The sequence below is a fragment of the Paroedura picta genome, chromosome 16 (genome assembly GCF_049243985.1).
Source record: "Paroedura picta isolate Pp20150507F chromosome 16, Ppicta_v3.0, whole genome shotgun sequence".
Classification (NCBI taxonomy): Eukaryota; Metazoa; Chordata; class Lepidosauria; order Squamata; family Gekkonidae; genus Paroedura; species Paroedura picta.
Window position 1 is genome coordinate 26025310 of NC_135384.1, and position 23844 is coordinate 26049153.

General features: G+C 50.9%; 1 protein-coding gene and 1 long non-coding RNA gene across 3 annotated transcripts in view; both read right to left on the reverse strand.

Moving 5' to 3' along the window:
• The window catches only part of LOC143826668 (uncharacterized), a 28285-nt gene extending 15868 nt beyond the window's left edge, over window positions 1-12417 (reverse strand). Inside the window, exons 1-2 of the long non-coding RNA XR_013227083.1 lie at window positions 12324-12417; window positions 11132-11230 (exon numbers count right to left, since the gene is read on the reverse strand). This is a non-coding gene — a long non-coding RNA (uncharacterized LOC143826668). The remainder of the gene's footprint in view (window positions 1-11131; window positions 11231-12323) is intronic.
• An 849-nt stretch (window positions 12418-13266) lies between these two features.
• P3H4 (prolyl 3-hydroxylase family member 4 (inactive)) lies at window positions 13267-23418 on the reverse strand. 2 transcript variants are annotated; one of them, XM_077315861.1, is made up of 8 exons: window positions 22909-23418; window positions 19262-19411; window positions 18212-18383; window positions 17577-17705; window positions 16298-16443; window positions 15082-15165; window positions 14567-14708; window positions 13267-14063 (listed from the first exon to the last, which is right to left on the reverse strand). In XM_077315861.1, exons 1-8 carry the CDS (start codon window positions 23416-23418, stop codon window positions 14050-14052), a joined length of 1347 nt encoding a protein of 448 aa, XP_077171976.1. In that variant the 3' UTR covers window positions 13267-14049. The 2 variants fall into 2 exon arrangements, with proteins under 2 accessions (XP_077171976.1, XP_077171977.1); XM_077315862.1 differs by having other exon boundaries at window positions 14552-14708.
• Between the last annotated feature and the right edge of the window lie 426 nt (window positions 23419-23844).

Here is a 23844-nt window from a genome sequence, read left to right on the forward strand (position 1 = left end):
GAGATCAGTTCCCCTGGAGAAATGGCCACTTTGCAAGACAGAGTCTACGGCATTATGCCCCAGTGTAGACCCTCCCTTCTCCAAATTCCACCCTCTTTAGCCTCCACCCCCCCAAATCTTCAGGCCTCCCCCAACCCAGAGCTGGCAACCCTACTGGGAGCCCCCCAAATTGTGCAGAAGCTCCCCACAAAAGGCCCCGGTGGAAACTGCCTTTGTTTGGAACCCTCTCGATCCGGACAAGCTCCTCCAACCTCTCCTAAGCCTCTAAAAACCGCTCCGCAGCTAAAGATGGGGCCAATGCTAATAGGGACTGTCAGCTGACCAGGAGGGAACCAGATCAAAACACTCCCCCCCCCCCAGCCTCTCTCTGAAGCCTCTCTGTCTTGTGACTTCTTTCCTGGGTGTGAGTCATCTAATGAGGAACATCAGCCGTAAAAAGGGCTTTTGCTGAAAGGGGCGGACAATGCAAATGCATCATTAAAACGTGTGCACATTTTGTGGGGGGAAATGGAGACGGAGAACAGGGTTGGCGTTAACAGGGGAGGCCCAGAACAACGGCGTGGAAAGGAAGGGGGGGATTTTGTACCCCTTTTTCATGAACGTGTAAGGAGGAGATTCTCTGATGCTCTGAGAGAGCAGCACAGTGGTCAGGACACGAGGCCTATATGAGGAAGAAAATGCTGAATGCCAGGGGTGCCAACCCCCAGGTGGGGCTAGTCACAGTCCTGTTCGACCGACCACAGCCACTCACGAGGCTGTGTGATGTTGGCCGCCACCTGCTCGCCCTCACTCCTTCCTTCCATTGGGAGAGAGGCTGGGGGGGGGGAGAGGCTGTGGCTGATCCTGTGGTCGGCCGGGTGGCGCGGCTGAGAGCACCGATGCTGCCCAGGGCTGCAAGCCATTCGTTAAAATGGAACTGAGCCTTCGGGCTTCCTCGACATTTGCATAAATAAATATAAAATAAATAAGACATTCGGATCACAGATCCTCACTCTCCGCACAAGACAGCCGTGGGTGGAATGTGCTGCAGTTTCCAATGTGGAACGGACTCTGCCCATGCTCAGAAACACCCTCACCAGAGTCGCTGCACAAGTGATGGGGCTAGATACTGTGAACAATGGGGGTTGCCCGTTGTTTCGAGTTCTCTCTTAAGCCTCACCCTCGTTGTGCCAGAGGAGGAGAGCACCGGAGCGGCTGGCCCGGCTTTCCCCCTCCCCCGAAGAAGGCCCTGCACCCTCCCTTAGCCAAGGCCCGGAGGGGGAATGCGGTGACTCAGCTTCCCGGTTTCAGCCCTTGGAGCCAGCCTCCAAAAATGCTGGATTCAGCAAAAGAGGAGCGAGGCTGGGGCAAGGATGGGCAAGGGCGTGGGCCCGGGGAAGCTTGGGAAAGGCCTCACCTTCTCCGCCACCAACTCACGGAGAGCATAAACAGAGGCTGGCATCACCTGGGCCCCGGGGCAGGCTGGCACCTTGGCAAAGGAAGCGCCGGGCCGGGCTGTTCCCACTGGCCCCCCACCCACGTGCTGCCCACCACACCCCCTCCCTGGCTGATTGGCCCACGTGAAAGAAGGCCTGATAAGAACTGGCACTCGTCCTTCCCTCCCTCCTGTGAAGCGTGAAGCTGGCGGGTAGCTTCCCAAGCAGATTCCCTGGCTATGAGACTGGGCTACGGAGTTTAGGCTAACGCTCATCTGCCTTTTCGGGCCCAAATCGCTCTTCGAAGGCCTCAGCAGCATCCGGGGCCAGCCAAGCCACACACATGGGTTAGGACGGTCCAGGACGAGATGCAGGCAGAGATGGGACACGGCAAGCATCAAGGCCAGCACAGCGAGCGGCAGGCAGACTGGGAAAGGGGGCAATGGGAAACAGGAGCTGGACACCGGAAGATGTCCTGTGGTGTGGGATGAGTCTAGGGGCTTAACTCTATGCCAGGATTACTGTTATGCATGCTGGCACTCCGTGCTACAAGACACAGTTTGGTGCAGTGGGTAGGAGTGCAGACTTCTAATCTGGCGAGCCGGGTTCGATTCCCCGCTCCCCCACATGCAGCCAGCTGGGTGACCTTGGGCTTGCCCCAGCACTGATAAAGCTGTCCTGACCAAGCAGCGATGTCAGGGCTCTCTCAGCCTCACCCACCTCACAGGGTGTCTGTTGTGGGGAGAGGAAAGGGAAGGTAAATGCAAGCCGCTTTGAGACTCCTTCGGGTAGAGAAAAGTGGCATATAAGAACTAACTCTTCTTTTTCTAGTACAATAATCAAATGCAGGCTTGAAGACCAGCCTACTGCGAACGGCCTCAAGACTCTTAAGAATGGGCCAATCTTTGGACTCCGTTAAGGGCCAATCAGGATCCTGGACAGGTGGCCTGAACTTTATAGCAATCCTATGTTCTAGTGTTTGCTCTTTGGTGTTTGGAGTTAGTCAAGAGCTGGGTGTTTTCGAAGAAATCTTCACCTGTGTCTATCGAACCGCCAGACTTAAGAGTTGCTAGTAGCCCTGTGGGTTACTCCACAGCCCAGAGGGGTTACTTCAGTTCGGAAGGATTTAACTTGAAGCAGGAGCTGGATGGGAACAGATCCTGGATGCTTGAAGCTGAACCTGCACTGGCCAAGGCAGACTTTCTCAACCAGGGTTTGGTGAAGCCCTGGAGTTTCTTGATGGCCCTGGAATTTTGAATGCAATTTTAAAATCTGTTAAAACATTTATCGGGTGATATGACCATAGATGGTCATGTCGACCCGCTCTTCCCCCTCCAAAATGGCCAATGATGGGCCTGGAGGGGGTGGGAAGGGGAGGGGTCCCAGGTGGGCATGTCCACAGCTCTGCTTCCCAACCATATTCTGCATGATCGTGCCCCTTCTGGGGGTTCTTGAAGGCTGAAGAATATCCCAAGGGTTTCTCGACGGTAAGAGGCAGTATATAAGCCGAATGAATAAATCAAGTAAATAAATAAAAAGTTGAGAATGAATGGATTGGACCAGCTGGCTTGCATGGGAGCTTCCAACTCTATGATTCTAATCCCATACCATGCGAGACTCTGTCCGTGTGGTTCTGGTTGCCCTGACTCTGTCTCACACATTTTGTTAGATTGCCCCTTATATGAGCAGTGTCGGGATGACAGCTTCGTTGCTTTGCTGGGAAACAAGCCTTCTGTAAGTAAATCTATGACCTTGCAATTTCTGCTCTCTGACAAAGACCCAGAGATAACCATTTTAGTTGCCAGAGTTTTAACTAAGATGCTTTTATAATATGCTGCCTATCTTGTATTTTATCTCTTATAGTTTATTTAATCATTTTAAGATCTGTTTGGTCATGTAACCCCATTTTATTATTTTGTTGAAATTTTAAACCCTATTTTTATATGTCATACATTTTATGCCAATAAAAGGTTACTGACTGACTGATTCTAAGTGGAAATAAATGAAGATTGTCAATTTATTCTGGACCCCTTCCCCCCAAAGGACCCCTCCATCCCACCTTGAATCTTAAAATAAAAATATTAAAAAGCAGCAGCTCTGGGCCATTAACTGTTGGATAACAGGCAGAAATTCACCTGGCCCAGCTTTTCCCTTGAGGGGTATTGTGATGCGGACAGAAAGCCGGTTCATCTTCCCCTCCCTCCTGCTGTGAAGAGAAGCAAGGGGGCTTTGATCTAGAGGAAGGTAGCAAGCCGATTCTTCCGCTGGAGACAATGAAAACATCTCTGCTGAACTCCAAAGGAGTCTTGGATCAAACTCAGCTCTCTCGCCGAAATAAGCTTTGATTTATTCTCTGACTCACCTCGGAGAAAGAGAGAGAAAAGCAAGATGCTAGGAGCTCTTTTAAGGACTAGCCTCATTTAACCATCTCGCCTCATTTCTAGGAAATTGTCCCTGAAGTAAAACACAGCGTCTTTCCGCATTTCAGATCAAACGCAAGATGCAACAGTGTGCAGCTCCACGGAATTTCATGGGACCAGGCTGAGGGTCATATTTGTCCCTAGCAAATGTTCCATTTCTGCCTCACACCCGCAGTCAATTCGAATCGTGTGCCAAGAGAAGTGGAATTTGCCGTTGTGTTAAACATTGTGCTAAATCTTTTCCTTCTGGAACAACTTAGTCTGGTGTTTCTAAATAGTCACAGGGAATGTCTTCCCTCATAATATTATTCAGCTCTGTCTCTGCACGCTTCCAAGTTGTTTCTTGACAGTCATGAGGACTAGAAACTTGTGTTTGGTTTTTGTGCAAGAAAACGGGGTATCTCAGGAAGCAGAGCTCTGCACCTTCCCACATCCTGTTAGGGTTGCCAACCTCTTGGTGGTGGCTGGAAAGGTCCTGGGATCACAACTGACCTCCAGGTGGCAAGGGCCAGTCCTCTGGAGGGACAGCAACAGGACAGAGAGGCCAAGGCCTTCCCCTGATGTCACCTCCCGGCTCTGGGATTCCGAGGATTAGTGCCCTTAAATGTGGAGGTTCCCTTCAGTCACCAGGGCTAGTAGCTATTGGAAGACTTCTCTCTGCATCTCTAGTCCATTACACACACACACACACACACACACACACACACACACCTTACGGCAGGTTTTCAGAGCAGTAAGCCTTTCATCTTGACTTTGGATTCTGTCCCTGTGTTAGGCATCATTTGTTTCCCTCCAGTGAATTTATTCTGCAGCTACGAGTTTTTTTTTAATGCACTTTTCCAAATCAGGGTGGAACACACCTGTGTGTGTAAATGTTGTTTTAAAATTTACACAATTGCCCCTTCCCAGTTGCTCCAGCAAGTGCCTTCCATTAAAATCTCATGGTTCAGATTTCATTCATGCATTTTAGCATTAGTTGAATGAAAGGGAACAGCCTCTCTCCTATGACAACCACTACAAATTCGCCCAGCCCCACTGCTCTTCTCTGTATTGCACTGTTTTATAATGTTGTTATTGTTATTACTATGTTAATGTTATTGTTACCACCATGTTATTATTACAAATTGAGTTACCTGTATTGTTCTTGTTTCATGTAAACTGCCCTGAGCCTTTGAGGAGGGCAATATATAAATACAATAGTAAATAAACACGGAAGGAAGGAAGGAAGGAAGGAAGGAAGGAAGGAAGGAAGGAAGGAAGGAAGGAAGGAAGAAAGAAAGAAAGAAAGAAAGAAAGAAAGAAAGAAAGAAAGAAAGAAAGAAAGAAAGAAAGAAAGAAAGAAAGAAAGAAAGAAAGAAAGAAAGAAAGAAAGGGAAAAGCCACATTTGGAAATTAACCAGACCTTTTTTTGAACCTGACAAGCAGCTGCAAAACCTCCTTCTATGCTACAAGATGCCTAAGAAAGCAACTTGGATTTGAAAATATCAAATGCGGTCAGAAGATTTTCCCTGCTGGGCTTTAACCGGCGCCAACAGAACAGCTGTCGGGACAGCAGGCCGCATCCCCAGAACCTAAAATCTTCTCCGAACCTCAATACTGCAGTTATAAATTCCCGTGTGCAAAAATGCAACCGTTTTGTGGACACAGGTTCTTTGCTATGGGGACTGGAGAAATCTGGGCAGGTTTTCCCCAATGGGGGTGTTGGAAATAATATTCAAATTCTGCTCACTGCAACCTTCATTGCCCCCCCCCCGCCCTTGTCTTTTCATTTTGTGATCTGTTGTTCTGCCAAAGGGCTGCTGGATTTAGCCAGCTGATTTATTGCAAGCAGTCTTTTCAACTGAGCCAGGGCTGAGCCCGGAAACCTACTTTCCATGCCAAGAGGTCAGTCCTAACAGGAGCAAAATAGCAAGAGAAGACCAGAGAGCTTGCAATAATGGCAAAACCTACCAATTTACTAAACAGAAGACCCAAACAAGAATTCCATGAATGCTAGGACTTCTTCTTAGAACACGTAGATAATGGATTCACGTATAATGTTTAATTTCTTTCTATTTCTCTTGTTTTTGTTTATTATAATGAAAATTGTCTTTACAAACAAACAAACAATCCAATAAAGCTATTAGGAAAGAGTGAGAATTCAGTAGCACTTTAAAGTCTAACAAAATTAGTGTCAGGGGGTGAAGTCTTTCAGGTGCTCCTGGACTCTGGTTCTTGTTTAGACAGTCTGGCCCAGCTATCCACCTTGAAACTACGGTTGGATGTCAGTCAAGAACATTTGAGAACTGGAATCCTAGGCTTTGTTATTTTTTTTACAATTGTTTCGCATTTTAATTGTGCCTTGTTTTCATGTATTTATTATGCTGTAAACCGCCCTGAGCTGTCATCCGGGAGGGGCGGTTATAAACACCTAAATATGAATGAATGAATGAATGAATGAATGAATGAATGAATGAATGAATGAATGAATGAATGAATGAATGAAAATAGACATGGTATCAAGATAATCTAGGAATATCAGTATGTCATTGCTACAGATCAGCCCGGGAGCCCATATCTAGGCCCATTCTGCACACATTGGATAATGCAATTTGAATGTGCTTTTGTAGCTACTTCTAGTGCATTGAAAGTGGATTATCTATTGTGTGCAGAATGGGCCTAGTCTCTTTGTGCTACTCCAGAAGTAAGGTTGCCAGCTGTAGGCTGAAAAACACCTGGAAATTTGGGAGTGGAGCTTGGGGTGGGCTGTGTTTGGGGAGGGAGAGACCCTAGCAAAGTCTAACGGCATGGAGTCCACCCTCCAAAGCAACCTTTTACTCCTGGGAACTCATCTTGGACATCTGGCAATCAACTGTAATCACAAGAGATTGCCAGGAGCCACTTCAAAACTGGCAACCTTATGGCTAGGCACAACTATGTACATTAGGGATGCCAACCTCCAGGTGGGACCTGGGGATCCCCCTGGAATTCTAGCTCCTCTCCAGACTACAGAGATCAGTTTCCCTGGAGAAAAGGTCTTCTTTGGCAGGTGAGGACACTGAACCTCACTGATGTTCCTGCTCTCCTTAGGGTCCCCCCCCCCCGCCCAAATCTCAGGATTTGGCAACCCAACCCTCCCAACCCCTTCTGATGGCCAGAGGGGGAACCGGCCACCCTGAGAGCGATCACATTTTGAAGGGGAACAAATGATTAAGCAGCACAACCAAACGGCCGGGAAATGCTGGAAGGAGAGGCTTGAGATGTCATTATGCACAATTAAAATCTAATCAAGGAAAATAGAGGCTGTTCACAATCCCCCCTCCCCTCCCGCCCCCCCGGTTTTCTTAACACCCAGAATGGCTGCGGAAGAGATTCCAGCCTTTATTAACTCCTCAGGAGGAGGTGTCAGGCTTCTGGCAGCAATTACTCTCTTCACAAGTACATCTAGCCACCACCTTGCCTCGGAGCGGACAATTCCCAACAGCCGGGGCTTTCTCTGTGGCTGTGGGGAGCACTGAGGCAGGCCCTAGGATTGCCAGCCTCCAGGTGGGACCTGGGGACGATCTCCTGGAATTATAGCTCCTCTCTACAGAAATTAGCCCCTTGTCTCTTGTGGCGCAGAGTGGTAAGGCAGCCGTCTGAAAGCTTTGCCCATGAGGCTGGGAGTTCAATCCCAGCAGCCGGCTCAAGGTTGACTCAGCCTTCCATCCTTCCGAGGTCGGTAAAATGAGTACCCAGCTTGCTAGAGGGTAAACGGTAATGACTGGGGAAGGCACTGGCAAACCACCCCGTATTGAGTCTGCCATGAAAACGCTGGAGGGCGTCACCCCAAGGGTCAGACATGACTCGGAGCTTGCACAGGGGATACCTTTACCTTTACCTTTACCTTTACCGCCAAAAAAGGCTGCTTTGGAGAGGGAACTCTAAGATGCTGTACCGCACCGAGATCCCTCCCGCCCCTTCCAGCCTCCATCCCCAAATCTCCAAGTGCCTCCCAACCTGGGCTTGGTGATCTTTACCTTGCCATCCCTGCTGGTGGCCAGGGGCAACTTGCTACCCGAGCAGGACCTCTCCTTGGGGCCTTCTAGAGCAGGGGTAGCCAACCTGTGGTCCTCCAGATGTTCATGGACTAGCCCCTGCCAGCAAACACAGGCAGGGGCTCATGGGAATTGTAGTCCATGAACATCTGGAGGACCGCAGGTTGACTACCCCTGTTCTAGAGAAACTGAAAAATGGAGCCAGTTAGGAAGCCTTCTGGCTGTTTAAGGGTAGCCATTAGCCAAATGGTTGTTCTCCAGATGCCTGTAGACTACAGTTCCCATGAGCCCCTGTCAGCATGGTACTGACAGGGGATCATGGTAATTGTAGTCCACGGACATCTGGAGATCCACCACTTGGCCTCCCCTGCTGCATGCAGCTGGCAAAGGGGGGCTGTAGCAAGAGAGAGGGGAGCATGAGAAAAGAGAGGTTTTGAGGTGACAGAAGACCCGGCTCTGTTTTGACCTTGTTCCAAGATGGCGCTGGAAGGCCAGGGAGCATTTGAGGAAGCCAATCTGGATTTGGTGTTATGGTGAATCGTCTGGGTAGGAAGAAGCCTGCAAGGGAACCTGTTGCTCACCGCCGTTCAAGGTAAGCTGGGCTTGCGGTTAACAAATGTATGTTTGCTCAAGCACGCCAGAGCCCCACGGAGCTGCATGCAGCGTCCCCAAATGCCCTCTCGTCCCACACCGCCCACAATCCCCGTCACATCCAAGCAGGCAAAGATCTACAGACGCCACAGCACATTTGGTAAGAAACTCCCCATGCAAGAAAGAGAGGGGTTTTTTTAATACCTTGCTTTTCACTGCTAGAAGGAAGTCTCAAAGCAGCTTCCAATTGCCTTCCTTTCCTCTCCCTGCAACAGACACCCTGTGAGGGAGGGGAGGCTGAGAGCTCAGCTGTAACTGGACTGTGACTAGCCCAAGGTCACCCTGCTGGCTGTATGTGGAAGAGCAGGGAATCAAACCCGGCTCTCCAGATTAGAAGAAGAGTTGATTTTTATATGCTGCTTTTCTCTACCAGGAGTCTCAAAGCAGCTTACAATGACTTTCCCTTTCCTCTCCTCACAACAGACACCCTGTGAGGCTGAGAGAGCCCTGATATTCCTGCTCAGCCAGAACAGCCCTATCAGTGCTATGATGAGGCCAAGGTTATTCAGCTGGCTGCATGTGGAGGAACAGGGAATCAAACCTGGCTCTTCGGATTCGAAGCTGCAGTTCTTAACCACTACACTACGCAGGCTTTATTCAGGCTTAGGGACATTTTGCTCGGCAGCCTTGTGTTATTATCTACCAGTAGGACTCTGCACATGCTCTGGAGCATCCAGTCCCAGGTGCCACGTTTTCTTTTGGTAATTAGGCGTTGGCAACGCTAGCACCCAAGTACTTTTTTTTTCATGAGGTCACTCTAAAGAAAAATTATTTGGGAAGCATCCTAGGCAGGTCTACTCATTGGGTTTACTCCCAGGGAAGTGTCTTTCGGACTGCAGCCTTCAGCCGTGGAATAGCTCAGAAGGGATTGTAATTCCGTCCACAAGAGCTGCCAATCCAGTTTGCTGAGGTCTTTCTCCAGCACCCCATCCAAGCAGCCCCGGTTCCCAGGCCCGCCTCCTAGGGAGGGCGTGAGACAGCGCTAGTCTGAGAAGCTGGAACAATTTCACGGCTGGGACCGGGCGAGGCCGTCTGTCCCTGGGAGCGGCTGGGACATCACAGCAGCGAGTCATGAGAGCTTCGAGGTGGTTCCCCAGCACACCTGAGTCTCGGGAGCGGTTTATAACCCGTTGCCAAGGAGCGGCCCTCGGTTACTAGGCGGTGCTGGCTACAGGTGGAGCCCCCGTGTCACGTGGCAGGGAGGCAAACAAGGCCAGGTGGTGCCAAAGGGCCTGGGGCACAGCCCAGCTGGGCTGGACCTCCAAGCAAAAACGAAAAGGAAGGATCTGGGGGGAGAAAGAGGAAGCGACTCACAGAGTCAACATGACTCAGAGGGCCTTTTCATTCCCGGCAGCAAGGGAAGGCGCAGAATCGAGCTCTTTGTCCAATGGATTGCCAGCTCTGGGCTGGACGATTCCTGGAGATTTGGGGGCGGGCCCCATTGCGGTGAGGGGCCTTAAGCTGGGTGCAGCAATTCAGACCAAATTTCAAATGCACAATTAAAAATGTCGAATAAATAAAAAAATAAATATTTTAATACAAGGGGAGTGCTTATAATCAACAACAAAAAAAACACATCAGGGTTCAAACCCATCAATGAAATGGCATTGGCTAAATATCAAGACAGTCTGTTATTCAGTTAAGAGGAAACGTTCTGGCTTATGAATACCATGCAATTTAATGGCAGCTGCACAAAATCTCACAGTGTGTATAAAGCAGGGTATAATCCTAGAGTCCATCTTCTAACATTGCCCCCCCCCCCCAGCACAAGGTCTATCCCTGGTCTGGGCTCCACCTTCCAATTCCCAGATATTCCTGAACCCTGATGTACATGGAATGTACACCTTTTGTTCTTTGCTCCTGCAGCCATTTTGACTCTTGGAAATTTCCCTCCCAGGAATGCGAGACACATAAAGTAGCCAGGAGGGTTCGAGTAAGGAAAAGCCAGAGGGTGAAATCACACCCTGTTCTGCTAAGGTAAGAGATCCGTGATACCCCCTTGACTCTCCTTATCCACCCCAATGACCGCCCTAATCAGTTCTTGTCACAGATCTCAGAACCCCAAGATAATTCTAGACTAGGGGTCGTTGCAGAAATGGGCAGGAAAGTGCGAAAGCTTACAAACCTGAAGATACAACAACATATTATTCTGAGATATTACAAGGTGAGGTCAAAATTTCCTGGGTTTGCACGTTCCCCTTTGCACATGCAAAAGCATCATTTTAATGTTACCATTACCCAGGGATGAACACGCACCTAGGAACCAGCCCCCAGATTTCCATGACTACTACACCAAATTTCTTTCTGGAGTCACTGCATTCTTTTTGCAAGCCAAACCTGTGCCAAAGGCTGTGGAAACAGAAGAGCGATTTAAGCCTGCCCAGGAAATTCACTGCCACATCTGAATCTGGGTGTCGTCAGTCCAATAATCTGTCTGCTAGAATACATGTCTGACTTGCCCAAAGTAATTATCTGCAGTGTCAGACTTTAATCAGATAGATCAAGGTGACTTTTATGTATAAAAATCTGTTCCTGTCAACCAGCATTAGAGAGACTTATGTTATTTGGGGGGGGGGGGGGAGAGAAAGTCCACATATAACATTGATCCTGACAAATGAATCCTGCTCACCTAAACATCTTCAGCAATAATTGGTGGGGAGTGGGTGGAGAGAACATTTTGTTCCAAAGGCACCAGAAACACAGCATAAAACCATTTACCTCTTCTCACCTGCAAATTATAAACACAAAATTATAAATATTATAAATTAGGTTACACACACACATAACTTGGATAGCTTGATCTGGTTAAAGCTCAAGGGTGCCACCTAGTCGAGATTTCTAAGAACACACAGAAAATGCCTGTAAAACATCTCTAGGTATTTCTGATCCCTTGTCTTTCACGTTTTCCCAACCATTCAGTGGTCTTTCTATTTTCTCCCTTTTGCATGTTCTTCAGAAAGTTGCAGTTCCATCTGTTCCTCTAACCCACAGACAGCCCCAAATGTTTGAATGCGCACCTATTTGGGTTGTTTTTTTTTTGGGGGGGGGCAATGTTGTTATTGTATCAATACTCAAGTTCTACCGTTGGAACACAAAGCAAGGCCAACATGGAGCCTGTTTCGTCAAACACATAACCTCTTTTGAAGTTCTGTTACGAAGTACTGTGGGGGAAAGACCCAACTATCTTCTTCTATCTATACATACTTAATGCACTCTTCTATAGCCCCTTCAATACCCAGCTGCCATTTTGAAGAAGAGTTGGTTCTTATATGCCGCCTTTCTCTCCCCAAAAGAGTCTCAAAGTGGCTTCCAATCACCTTCCCTTTCCTCTCCCCACAACAGACACCCTGTGAGGTGGGTGAGGCTGAGAGAGCCCTGAGATTACTGCTTGGTTAGAACAGCTTTATCAGGGCTGTGGCGAGCCCAAGGTCACCCAGCTGGCTGCATGTGGAGGAGGAGCGGGGAATCAAACCCGGCTCGCCAGATTAGAAGTCCGCACTCCTAACCACGACACCAAGCTGGCTCTTGTTATATCCACATAACAGCCCTATAGGGTAGGCAGGGGTGTCCAACCTTCTCCGGCCTGCGGAACACTTTAGAATTCTAACTCAGTATGGTGGGAAAAGCCACAAAATGGGTGCTGCATTGGACCTTCAATCACCCAGTGAAGGTTCTTGTGTCTGGGTGGCAGCTGCTACCAAAACTATGTTCTCAAAAGAAATGTGAAGCCAATCAGAAGTTTTGCAGGGCAAAAGCCCTACCTGACCCTGCCGTTTTCTACAGGCACCTAGCAGGTGCTAGGAAAAATATCAGGCACTTACCACATGGGCAGGCTCTGCACCGGGCTGCTGGCTGGTGTTTCAGCTGGGGCAGGTTGCCCCTGCTCTTCCTGCTCCCACATGGGGGAGCCTTTTGCCGGTTGCACCTTGTCCGACCTGGATTTGTGCTCCTGCACAGCAGCCAGGGCAGAGAGGTTCCGCTGTGCAGCAGGGGCCTTTGTTTAATAATGTGGCATTGCATACAACCCAAGATGGTGTTCTTAAACAAACAAAAAAGTGTCCCAGGCAGCTCTGCTGTGCTTTGCTGTGCAGCAGAGCTGTCTGGGGCATTTTTTGCCCCTTCCAGGACACCGTACACAGGCAATGGTAGGGAGGAGCCAGGCCAGAATGGCCAAGGCTTGACATAGATCCCGACAGTGCCCAGGGCAAAAAATGGGAATGCAGTTTAATCGAACCAGATCTTGGACAGTGCTGACATCATGCAGAACCGGGGATCTGCTCTGCTACCGGATGAGTGGTGAGTCGGGGCAAATTCCTGGTGTGGAAAAAGGTCTCAGTGGGTGCCCAAATATACCACATTGGTGACCCCTAGTTTTTTTTAAGGGACTAGACACCCTGTTTCAATTACTCCTGAAGTAATGCTAATAGACGTGGTGCCTCTGGGTAGTTATGTATGCTTTGAGAAGCCAAATTGCTTTTTTGGAAGAAAACCTCAAATCCTAACTAACAAGCATGGCCGGATGAATTGAAGGACTGTTTTAAGTATAATTAGGCAGATGTACTTGATGAAATGTAAGCCTTTAGTATATTTGGGAAACTGCATGCAAATCATCAAGCAATTGGAAAACGTTCAGTAGGAACTGGGAACTCATAAGCCACAGATGCCGTAGCGTATTCCTTCACAGATTGTTATTTGCGTTGTATTCAAGTGTGAGTGTGCAAATAAAGAGGGGGGAGCGGGAAAAAAAAAAGCAGAAGGCGGCAGTAAAAGAACTGGGAGGTATTTTATTAAAATTGAGCAAACATTTTTTAAATTCCTTACCCCACCCACCCAAAAAAAATCTGTACAAAGCGAAACAAAAACATTAAATTAACCAAAAAAAACCCCAAAATATTACAAAGGCAGCACGTTGAGGTTTTAAAAGGCACTTGATGAGTCAGTTCGAACATACCGATGATTCGCTTCAAGAACCAGGTCAGGAAGAAGTTGGTACCTATCAAGGAACCGGCCAGAACCAGAGAAAAGCATGCTGGGAGTCTGGTTCCTGACAAGAAAGGCTTTGGGGCAAGGGTGTATATGGCTTGCATTTGGTCCCACGGAGTATCAGCAGCACAGTGAAATCTGTTGTAGAGCTTGCTGCAGCTTGTGCATGAATGTGCTAATGCGGCGAGCCAAAAGTCATTTAAGAGGTTAAGGCCAGACTGCACTGCTTGGAGGTTTGTTTACAAGACTGCCCACGGGGCAGTTCTGAAAGCGAAGCACCATGGGATATTCAAACAGCACTTTGGATTGGCTCAGCGGTCTCGGTGCCCAAACAGTCCCATCCGAGGCGGAATTCAAGGTTCTAGGCACAAGGGGGAGGCAAGCCGTAACTTCCCCGGCTTTGCCGGGACATTCCCGCAAGAACGGCCTAAAGGGCGGGAAACAGAATGGGACACAGGGAGGGGAACATCGGCCTGCTCCAGGTAAGCCCGCTACTGCAGCCGTGATGGGCACCAAGAATTAGGATGACCCCTCATCGGCAGGTGACAACGAGGACCATGCCACTCACTCAGCTTTCTCTGTGAACAGAAAAAGCAAGGCATTAAAAGAAGATTTCCACCCTGACCCGCAGTGCGGAAGGTTACCCAATGCTGGGAATATACTCCACGGAAGCCATGCTGCAACGGTGCATTCTCGCTGCTTCCACCTTCAGGATCCATGCAGCATGCGCTGAAGGGTCCACCCAGAAGCCTCAGGAACTCAAAAAAAGAAAAGTGCATTGGGGGTGACATGACTGTGCATGTGCAGGGAACCGGAAGAAAGCCCCCCCGACATTCTCAGACTCTGGTGTAGCGACGTGCGTGGGAGTGGCTGGAGCTCAGAAGCCAAGCTGAGCATCGACAGATGGGCAGGCGGACAAACAGACAGAGCCGCGGGGATGCGGGAGTAGCACATGGAGGACACGATGTCAGGGAGAGGGAAGCCATATGAGAGGAAGGGATGTGAACGGATCCTGAGGGGGGTGGGGAGCACAAACAGGGCCCAGCCATGCAGGCCAACCCTCCACCTTGCCCTCAGGGACCTTCGTCTGCCCTGTCGCCTTTGGATCGCGGCTCCTGCCACCACTGGGCCAGGAAGCCTTCTTCGTAGTCGCCGACCCCCTCGAACTCGGCATCTGACGGCAACTCCGAATCCGTCTCCTCCTCCTCGGCGCCCACCTCCGCCTGAGGCAAGAAAGGACCATCGGTCACAAGACGTGATATTTCGACATATGGAACGCATGACAAAGGGGGAGAATGGAGGGAGGGGCACAGAATCCAGCACTGGGTTGATACGTCCCCCCAAGCCACCAGCAGGGATGGGGGGTACAATTAGCTCCAGGCCGGGAAATTCCTGGAGGGTGGGGAGTGGAGGCCGGAGAGGACAGGGCCCTCAGTGGGGTCCAAGGCCCAAAAGTCCACCCTCCGGAGCATCCAGTGACAGATTACCCAACCGGCTTCACAGATGAATGGAGGACAAGAAGGTGATTATATTGGGATCGCTTCCCAGAGCCTACCCAAGGCCTGTGATGTCCCCTGACCGCCCCCCCCCCCTCACCTCATCATCCGACTGGAGGTACTCCCTGGCAAACTCCAGGAGTTTTTTCTGTGTTGACGTCTGGTTGTGGTACTGCGAGGCCTCCTGAGAGAGGGGGAAGGAAGACACAAAACACACTGTTAGCCTGTGATACCAGCTGAGAAGACCTGCCAAGATGACTTCGGTTGCAGACCATGTATGCTGGGTCTCACCACTTTGGCTCTGCCTACCCTCCAAGTTCTCCTGCATGTGAAAAAAAGGCCTTCCGTTTCCAGTTGCTGTCCTTCAGGCGGATGAAGAGTTTGTGCAGGAGGGATACACAACTTGGGTACCTTTCCATGGATGATCCCTGCCCAAGTAAGTCCTTTATCAGGCAGTTTGGTGTAGTGGTTAGGAGTGCGGACTTCTAATCTGGCATGCCGGGTTCGATTCTGCGCTCCCCCACATGCAGCCAGCTGGGTGGCCTTGGGCTCGCCACGGCACTGATAAAACTGTTCTGACCGGGCAGTAATATCAGGGCTCTCTCAGCCTCACCCACCTCACAGGGTGTCTGTTGTGGGGAGAGGAATGGGAAGGCGACTGTAAGCCACTTTGAGCCTCCTTTGGGTAGGGAAAAGCGGCATATAAGAACCAACTCTTCTTCTTCTTCTTCTTCTTCTTCTTCACTGCAGCTGCAGTTCAACATGTGGAAACATGGGCCCCTTGTGCACTCTTCTATGTCCAGAAATTATGACCTGGGAAACAACAGGCCAGTGAGTCTGACCTCAATTGCAGGGAAGAGAAAGGAGCAGATCTTAAAGGGGGCCATCTGCAAACACCTGAAGGACATTTGTCGACCTGGGGAAGTCAGCATGGATTTGTCTCCAACGGCTCCTGCCAGACCAACTTGATTTCTGACTTTGAGGAGAGGTTTGTCATTCTTCCAGGGATGTCAGACTGTAGAAAACAGAAAGCTAGACTGGCTGAACCTTAGGCCTAACTAAGCCCAAAACAGGACACAGGACACTGGGCTTTCCCCGCTCCCATTTTCCTCATAGGTTTTGTGCCTGTTCCACATGTATTTTGCTCCCCCTACTGGCCAATTCAATATTACACTGCCCTACGTCCAGCATTTCTCCCGGCAGATTTAAACAGAAAGTTTTAATGCGGGATATAAACTGACATAATATCGAATTGCACACTAGAGGGAGCAAAACACGTGCGGAATAACCATCCCAGCCCTAGCTCCCCTGCTTACCAGCCGTGGGTGGAAGTCTTCCTCTTCCAGATGCCAGCGCTCACGGTAGAAGCGGTAATAGACCAGGTTCTGCTGCATGACCTCATCTCCGGGGTCAAAGAGCATGTAGCTGGCCACACTCTGAACCGCATTCTTGACGTCGTTCACTGCACAATGAACAAAGCACCAAATCAGAGGAAGAGACACATCTGGGGTGACTTGCACATATTGATGATTCTCCGGGGCTTTCTTGTTTCCCTATCCCTCTGCTTGTTTAATGCTGACAACATCCAGCGTGATTAAGAGTTCAGATGAGTTCAAAAGCCTGCATAGTGTTTTGTATCAATTTGCTTCAGGGATTCCCTAACAGGGTTCCTGGAGAATCCTGGGGTTATGCAAGAGCTCCTCAGGGACCTTTGGATAGCTGTTGACATCCTCAGAAGAAGGTGGAAGGAAAACAAACCGGCATGAACTGGACTGGTTTGTTGGGGGGGGGGGTGTTGAATGTTTGGTTCAGAACTCCCTGAGCCAAACCAGAATTTTCTGGTTTGTGCACATCCCTAAATACAAAGTATTGCACTGATTTGGTTCTTGGGTTTTTTTGGATTTGGCATGAACGAATATGGCTGTTTTCAAGTCTGTCCTTCCATCCCAGCCAATGTGCTGGCTGCGTGAAGCTTTTATACAGGATACGATGTTTATTGACAGAGCCCAGCTGCCTGTGAAGGGAAGGGATCGCTTCGGCCACTAAATTAGTGTCTAGAAAACACGACAGGCTCCAACGGGCAAGCCACCTTTGATGAGAAAAGAAGGCACAATGTGCAAGTATCTCTCGATGGCTACACTTATGACCTCACAACACAATGGCCAAGGGGAACCTCCATATCCAGTGGCAGTATGCCTCTGAAAATGAGATAATGGGAGTAAATAACATCCTATAGAGCAGCGATATTGGGAAATATAAGGAAGGGGATGGCCTATCCCATTCCTCCCTGAGAGCCAGCATGGTGTGGTGGCTGAAGTTTTGGGCTGGGATCCGAGAAGTCCCGGTTTCAAATCCCCACGGGTTCCATGAAAGCTTGCTGGGTGACTTTGGGCAAGCCTAAATTGCCTCACAGGGTTGTTGTGAGGATAAAACGGAGGGGAGTAGAATGATGTAAGCTTTGGGTCCCCATGGGGGTGAAAGGCAAGTTCCAAATAAAGTAAATAAACAAGAGGAGTCAGTAATAATCTCTCTGTTAGGCACAAGTGGATGGATCCGGATTGCCCCTCCCCAATGTGCCCTCTCCCACAGACTCACGCTTGTAATATGCAAACTGAAGGTAGTGGTACATTGTGGCCACGAACTTCTCCACAAAGTAGCCACCTACGTTTGGGGTCAGGTCAGCCTCACAATCCACTTTACACTGCAGGACTTCGACAAAGTGATCTGGACCGGTGGGGCAGCGGGTGGGGGAGAGAGAAAGAGAAGAGAAGAACAGACATTGAAATGCGAAGAAATACAGGCCTCAATCTCTCTTGGTTCTCCAGAAACAGAGCCACACCCTTCTAAGGCCACCGGCTTCAACAGAATTAGGAGGAGAGCCCTCTGCTCAGGTTTGCACTGAAGGAAACCCGCAAGGAATTCCTTTTGTTGGCCTGCCTTGCAAAACCGGAACTAGCTTGCAGCTACTGAACTGAACCCTTGCATACTGAAGAAGAATACGATTGCTACCGCAGTTCCCCTACCCCTGATTCTACCGTGTTAAGGGACGGTTTTTACAGGCAAATGATTTTTTTACAGAAATGTTTCCCTTCTCTATCTGTGATCCTACGTACTTCAATCTGTGAAACCCCCGGCCTACCGGAAACAGCTAAGAAGAGTGACAAACAGAACTAGCATTTGTCTCTGCCCCTCCCTGCAAGGGCTGCCTCTCCCTCCTCTTTCCCCCTTACCTGCAATGGCTGGGTAGAAATCCTTAAAGTCACGGAGCTCATAGCTGCCTTCGCAGCCAGCCAGGCAGTTCTCGTAGACCTTGTAGTACTCAGCCAAGGCGTGCTCCATGTCAGCGATGCTGCTCCTAAAATCCCCACTGTTATACAGCTTCACGGCTCGCACAAAAACGGTCTACAGGCCGGTGGAAGGGAAAGGTCAGCGGTCAGGTCAAAAGGAGTCAAACTCAGCGGTCCACCCACCTAAAAGGAGTCTAACCAGAAGTTCCATCTGCTAACATAAAAGAAGCCCTGCTGGATCAGCCCAATGGCCCATCCAGTCCAGGACTCTGTGTCATGCAGTGGCCCAAACCCAAGTGCCATCAGGAGGTCCACCAGCAGGGCCAGAACTCCAGAGGCCCTCCCACTGTTGCCCCCAAGCACCAAGAAGACAGAGTATCACTGCCCCAGACATAAGAACATAAGAGAAGCCATGTTGGGTCAGGCCAACGGCCCATCCATTCCAACCTTCTGTGTCACACAGTGGCCAAAACCCAGGGACCATCAGGAGGCCCACCAGTGGGGCCAGAACTCCAGAAGCCCTCCCAATGTTGCCCCCCAAGGACCAAGAAGACCGAACATCACTGCCCCAGACAGAAGAACATAAGGGAAGCCATGCTGGAACAGGCCAGGATCCAGTCCCTTTAAACCGAAACTGACCCTTTAAACCGAAACTGCACTGGAGGGAAGATCCAGGGTTACTATTGCTCTCAGTTCAGTTTTGCCTCTTGTAGAACCATGCTGAGATCCTAATAAAGGGCTGATTGAACTCCCAGTGATCTTGGCTTCCTTCGAACCCACGGCTCCAGGCGTCTCTACCTTGTGACTCAGAGCCACCGATGGGCCTCTGCTCCGTATGTTTCTCCAGCCCCCTCCTGAGGCTGCCTGTGCTTGTAGCCGCCACCACTTCCCGAGATAGCCTGGCCCAGCTGCAATCTTAGGCTGGCATCCTTTAAGAACCCTACTCGCCCACCACCCCTCGCGTATGCTGAATCGCCACCTTGCTCCATTCACCTCATACGGTTGGGCTTCCAGGTCTACAAGATACTCATCCGGATCCACCATGGTTTTGTAGTAGTTCAGGTACCTCTGCGTCACCTCGTGCTTGGGATTCTTCTGCAGGAAGGTGTGAGCCGCAGACATGGCTTTCTCAATCTTATTAGCCTGAGGAAAAAGAAGACCGATTAATCAGTAAAGGGGGAATCATCCGATGGCAGAAGGGGCTACTCTGCACAGATCCTGCTTGGACTCCCGTTCCCCACATCCTACAGTTATAGGATCACATTACAGAGTTGGAGGGGGACATAAAGGCCATTCTTTGTCCAGCCCCCTCCATGCAGGAGGGGCTAAGATATCTATCCAGCCACTGCTTAAAGATAACCAGTGTGTGTGTGTGTGTGGGGGGGGGGCTTACCACCTCCTTAGGTGGCCAATTCCACAGCTGAACTATTCGGTCAGTGAAACTCCACCCCCCCCCCCATATCTAACCGTTCTATACATAGCTTAAAGCCATTATTCGAATCCTATTTCTAGGATGTTTCTTTGAACCCTGAGGCAGTGAATTCCACAAGTTCATGACTCGAAGAAGAAGAAGAAGAAGAGTTGGTATTTATATGCCGCTTTTCCCTACCCGAAGGAGGCTCAAAGTGGCTTACAGTCGCCTTCCCTTTCCTCTCCCCACAACAGACACCCTGTGAGGTGGGTGAGGCTGAGAGAGCCCTGAGATTCCTGCTCAGTCAGAACAGCTTTATCAGTGCTGTGACTAGCCCAAGGTCACCCAGCTGGTTGCATGTGGGGGAGTGGGGAATCAAACCTGTCTCACCAGATGAGAAGTCCGCACTCCTAACCACTGCACCCAACTGGCTTTGGGTGAAGAGGGGCTTTCTTTAATCTGCCTATGGCTCATTCATTTAATTGTGGGCCCACCAGTTCCTGTATCATGAGAAAGGGGAACAAACGTTTCTTTCTCTACCTCCCATGCATAATTCTGCAAGCCTCTCTCTCTCTCACGTCACCCTTCAATCGTCATCTCTCCAAGCTAAAGCACCCTGAACCTCTTTCTCCTTTCTTCACAGGCAAGGTGTCCCATCCCCTGGAATCATCTCAGGGGCCCTTTCCCCAATGTTTTAATATCTTTACTAGAACACCTTCTGGAATCTGGCACGATCGGGCTAGCCTGAATTATCAAGGCTCTTTCACTCTGTCCCAAAATATTTCCGCGCTTCGGAATGCGCATGAAAAAGAGCCAGCATGAGAAGTGAGGCTTTGAGCAGCCAGAGCGGCTTCCGTCTGCCTGGGAAGGCCGGCGGCTGGATGCCGGGACGTGGCACTGCAGCGCCTCTGGGACAGGAGCGCTGGGGAGGGGGGACCTACCTCATTGCTGAAGGAGGTGGGGAGGAGAGAAGGGGAGGAGAGAAAGACCAGGAGCCCACAAAGGCAGGCTTGCTCCTCGGAAGTCCTGCAGGAGGAGGGCTGAGTTTAAAGGGCCAGAGCACCACAAAACAGAAGGAAGCAAGAAGATAATGAATCGAAAGAATCCCCGAAGCTGTTTGCCGGCAAATCTAACATCCTTGGCTGCCAGAAAGACGCGGATTGAAAAATCCCAACTTGAGGAGCAGAAGCTGGCTCGTACAGTACCATGGTTGCGTGGAGACCCACTGAGTTTAATTCTGGGTATAAGCACACTGCTTCAGACACCGAGGGGACCAAGCTAGTGGATAAGATGCCTTGGTTGGTATGAAGGGTGCCTCTGCATCCAAACTCTTTGTTCTGTTCCTTCAGACCAACCTAGCTACCCACCTGACTCTATAGTCCAGTGGTATAAGTGCTCCAGCGTTTGGAGGGAAGACCCGGCTTCAAATCCCCATTCGCTATGAAACTTTCTGGGTGAGCTTCAGCCAGACGTTCTCTCCGCCTAGCCTACCTCCAAGGGTTGATGAGAGGATAGAGAGAAAGGCCACACAGGCGATTCTGATCTCCTCGGAAGAAGGGAGAGATAAAACGGCCCAAATATGCAAACAGAAAGCCCTTCAGTGTGGGAGTTTGCAAAGCAGCCCCCTCCCTCAATACCCCCTGGCCGGATTGTTCCATGCAGATGTTTTGCTGTCTGGACAAAGCCAAGCCCTCCAGCGCAAGATCGCCAGATGAGACGGCTCATTTGGGAGGGGGCCGGTATTCCGAGAGGCCTTTGAACCCCATCTGGGGAACGAACTGCAGCATGCGGAGATCCGAGCAGTTGGAACTGGCCGGCCTGATTCTCGCTCAAGGCAATTTTGGCTCCAGAGGACAGCCGCTGTCCTGCTAAAACTGGAGATCAGTCCCAAGCACGAAAGAAACGAAAGAAAGAGAAAGGAGGTCTTCTGACCTTAGACTGCCACGTCTCAGCTACCAGGCTGGACGTAAGATGGCTCTTTCGCACAAGTGATAGATATGAGGGCTTGGCTTTGTAGGCACATCATGCCCATCTGTGAACACGCAAAGCAGCTTTATACGGAATCAGTCCTCTGGTCCATCAAGGTCAATAGTACGTTCGCAGACTGGTAGAGCCCCCCAGGGTCTTAGTTATGGGGTGCTCACTTCACCTATTACTTGGCCCTTCTAAACTAGAGATGCATGGGGGTTGAACAGCTCCCCAGTGGGCGAAGACACATGTTGTGATCATCACAAACCATCATCTCAAAAGCAAATGGACATTCATTGAAGGGCTGCCACGTAGAGGATGGAGCAGAGTTGTGTTCTGTTGTCCCAGAGGGTCGGACCAGAGCCAATGGGATGAAGTTAATCCAAAAGAACTTTTGGCTGAACATCCGGAAGACGTTCCTGACAGTGAGAGCGGTTCCTCAGTGGAACAGGCTCCCTCGGGAGGTAGTGGATTCTCCATCTTTGATAATGTTTAAACAGAGGCTGGAGAGCCATCTGATGGAGAGGCTGATTCTGTGAAGGCTCAAGGGGGTGGCCGGTTACAGTGGATGAGCAATTGGGATGTGAGTGTCCTGCATAGTGCAGGGGGTTGGACTAGATGACCAGGAGGCCACTTCCAACTCTATGATTCTATGTTTTTATGTTAGAGCGGTTCCTCAGTGGAATAGGCTCCCTCGGGAGGTGGTGGGTTCTCCATCTTTGGGGATTTTTAAACAGAGGCTGGATAGCCATCTGATGGAGAGGCTGATTCTGTGAAGGCTCAAGGGGGTGGCAGGCTACAGTGGATGAGCAATTGGGATGTGAGTGTCCTGCATAGTGCAGGGGGTTGGACTAGATGACCAGGAGGGCCCTTCCAACTCTATGATTCTATGATTTTATGTTAGAGCGGTTCCTCAGTGGAACAGGCTTCCTCGGGAGGTGGTGGGCTCTCCTTCTTGGGGAAGTTTTGAAGCAGAGGCTAGAGAGTCCTCGGACAGAAATTCTGATTCTGTGAATTTAGGCAGATTGAGAATGGGTGGGCAGAAGGGATTGCATCCCTATTTGTGACCCTTTCCTGCCTGGGGTCAGGAGGCAAATCCCTTCCAGGCCAGGCTGGCCAGGGGAGTCTGGTTTTGGGGCAAGGAGCTGCGCCATCCGGGCATGGACCTGAGGTCCCCATGGATGGGCAGGCAGTGGTGCTTTTCCTGCTGCCCCGGGCAGGGGGTTGGACTGGATGACCCCGGAGGTCCCCTTCTGCTCACCTTGTAGAGGGCGTAGTGCAGGTAGAGGTAGGGGGCGCGGCGCTGGAAGTCGCGCAGGGTGTCTGCCGGCGGGTAGCGGAGCTGGAAGGCGGGCAGGGCGCGCTTGCAGCGCCGCAGGCAGGAGGCGCGCTGGAGGACGCGGCCGAAGAGCTCCATCTCGGCCAGCCACTCGTCGGCCGCGGGCCCGTGGCGGGGGTCGTGGTGGGGGTGGTCGTCGTCTGCGGCGCATTGCTTGTGGCAGTGGGCCTCGCTGTCGCGGAGCAGGCGGTGGAGGCGCAGGCTGGCCTCGAGGTAGCGGGCGCTCTCCTGCCAGCGCTCGCCCTCGTACTGCTCCAGCGCGTAGGCGTAGGCGCTCTGCAGCGGCATCAGCTCGGCCGCCGGGAAGCCGCGGAAGCTGTACTTCTCGTACTGCGCGCCCGCCCCGACGGGCCCCCGCGCCCACAGCAGCGCCAGCGCCAGCAGCAGCAGCAGCAGGCCCCGGCGCCGACGACGACGACCCCGCCGCTCCATGCCCAGAGCCCGGCCGCGCCGAGGCCCATCGGGAGGCGCCGGGAAGGACGGCGGCAGGCAGGCAGGCAGGCAGGGAGGCGGGCCCCACGGATCCCGCCGGGTCTTAGCGCGGCTAGTCCGGAAAAGGGGGTGGGGGGAATGAAAGCGCCGCTCCAGTTCCGCGCCCCTTGGAGGATGCGCCTTAGGGGGAGATCTGCCCCTGTGTTGCGCAGAAGCCGGCTGCAAAGGCGCACGGAAAGGGCACTGTCAGGCATGTGCGGTGCACACCTTGGATCGACACTTTCAGGACCTTGTAGAAGGAGCACAGGAAGATTTTGCTGCAAAGGCCCACGGAAAGGGCGCTACCCCACATGCAGAGTGACTATCTCCGCGCAATGCGCTTTCAAGGCACTTTAGGGCCAAATTCTTGCATTCGCTCCTACTTTG